This window comes from Rhizopus microsporus (genome assembly GCF_002708625.1).
Source record: "Rhizopus microsporus ATCC 52813 unplaced genomic scaffold scaffold_6, whole genome shotgun sequence".
Lineage (NCBI taxonomy): Eukaryota > Fungi > Mucoromycota > Mucoromycetes > Mucorales > Rhizopodaceae > Rhizopus > Rhizopus microsporus.
This window is the reverse complement of record NW_019671921.1, coordinates 1,187,329-1,188,461: the sequence shown is the minus strand read 5'-3', so window position 1 is coordinate 1,188,461 and position 1,133 is coordinate 1,187,329. Positions and strand designations below refer to the sequence as shown.

At 37.3% G+C, this 1,133-nt stretch overlaps 1 protein-coding gene across 1 annotated transcript; it reads right to left on the bottom strand.

The window, feature by feature from the left end:
• Positions 1-52: 52 nt before the first annotated feature.
• RHIMIDRAFT_250940 (uncharacterized protein) lies at positions 53-406 on the bottom strand (the record flags this gene model as incomplete). The annotated part of the gene is made up of 1 exon (XM_023610776.1): positions 53-406. The coding sequence occupies one exon, from the start codon at positions 404-406 to the stop codon at positions 53-55; it is 354 nt and encodes a 117-aa protein (XP_023467524.1).
• Positions 407-1,133: the final 727 nt, after the last annotated feature.

Sequence of the window (1,133 nt, the reverse complement as noted above, 5' to 3'; positions counted from 1 at the left end):
CACAGTTGTTTCAAAGTAACAAGCTGAAGTCGAATAATTGCCAGTTATTGTTTCATATGTGGTTAATAGTTGATCCACTAAGTATGAATACAACATCGGGGACGTTGCGGCCAGGAAACAAGTTAGCTGCGAAAAGCCCAGTGGTAGCAGCAATCTCAATGGAGCCTTCAGCACTTGGCATGCTATCCAACGAGGCTTTCAGTGTACCTACTTCTTCTGCGAGCACAGTAACTTGCTGCCTAAGAAGAACTACTTCTTCCTTCAAACTCTTGTTTTCTTGCAGCATCACTTCAAAATTGCTGCGCATGTCATTAAATCCATAGTTAACGCTAGTGCTCAACTGTTGGATCATAAAGGCAATATTGTCCAAAGTAGGCTTAGATGTAGAAGTAGCAGTAGTGAACATTTCAAATTTTAAAGAAAAAGAAGACTGGGGTAAAATTTTTTTTATTTATTAATATAAAATTAAACCAATAATAATTAAAGTAAATTCATCGCTCCAGGCCGTATATATTCGTATTTTCTATCATGATGCCAGAAGATATACTCCCTTTCATTCGTTCCTACACTTCTTCCGCATAAAGCCACAATGGATTTTACACTTACGATTTTAAGCTTAGGCTTGGCAGATGGCGTTTTATACGGCCATATATGTCCTCTTTCATAATTGACTGGGAATATATTAACCAAAGCCAACAGTCTGGAATCATCATTTGCTAAATCATATTTGAAGTAGGTTAGTGCTTCGCCAAAATAAATACGGTTGCTGATGTGTGATATTTGTGCTTATATAGTTGAAAAACAGTGAAGAGTCAATAGCTAACAATTACTATTTTTATTATAAGTCTGAGAGAAGAACTAATAAATGAGGGTACGACCTGAATATATATGAGGGATGACGACTGTAAATGTCTGACGTCGTCTATTAGCTGAGAATGAATAAATAGAGAGTTAGGAGATGCATGATCTATGTGAACACGACATGATGTTCAACGTATTTCCATTTTGCCTGTTGGTGTTAAGCCTTAAGCATAGCTTAACAAAATAGCTGTGGCGGTTGCCAACAACGTGCTTAGTATAGCAATCTATTACAATACCTTTGGGGGTAAGCAACTGAGAACCAAACTGCAACG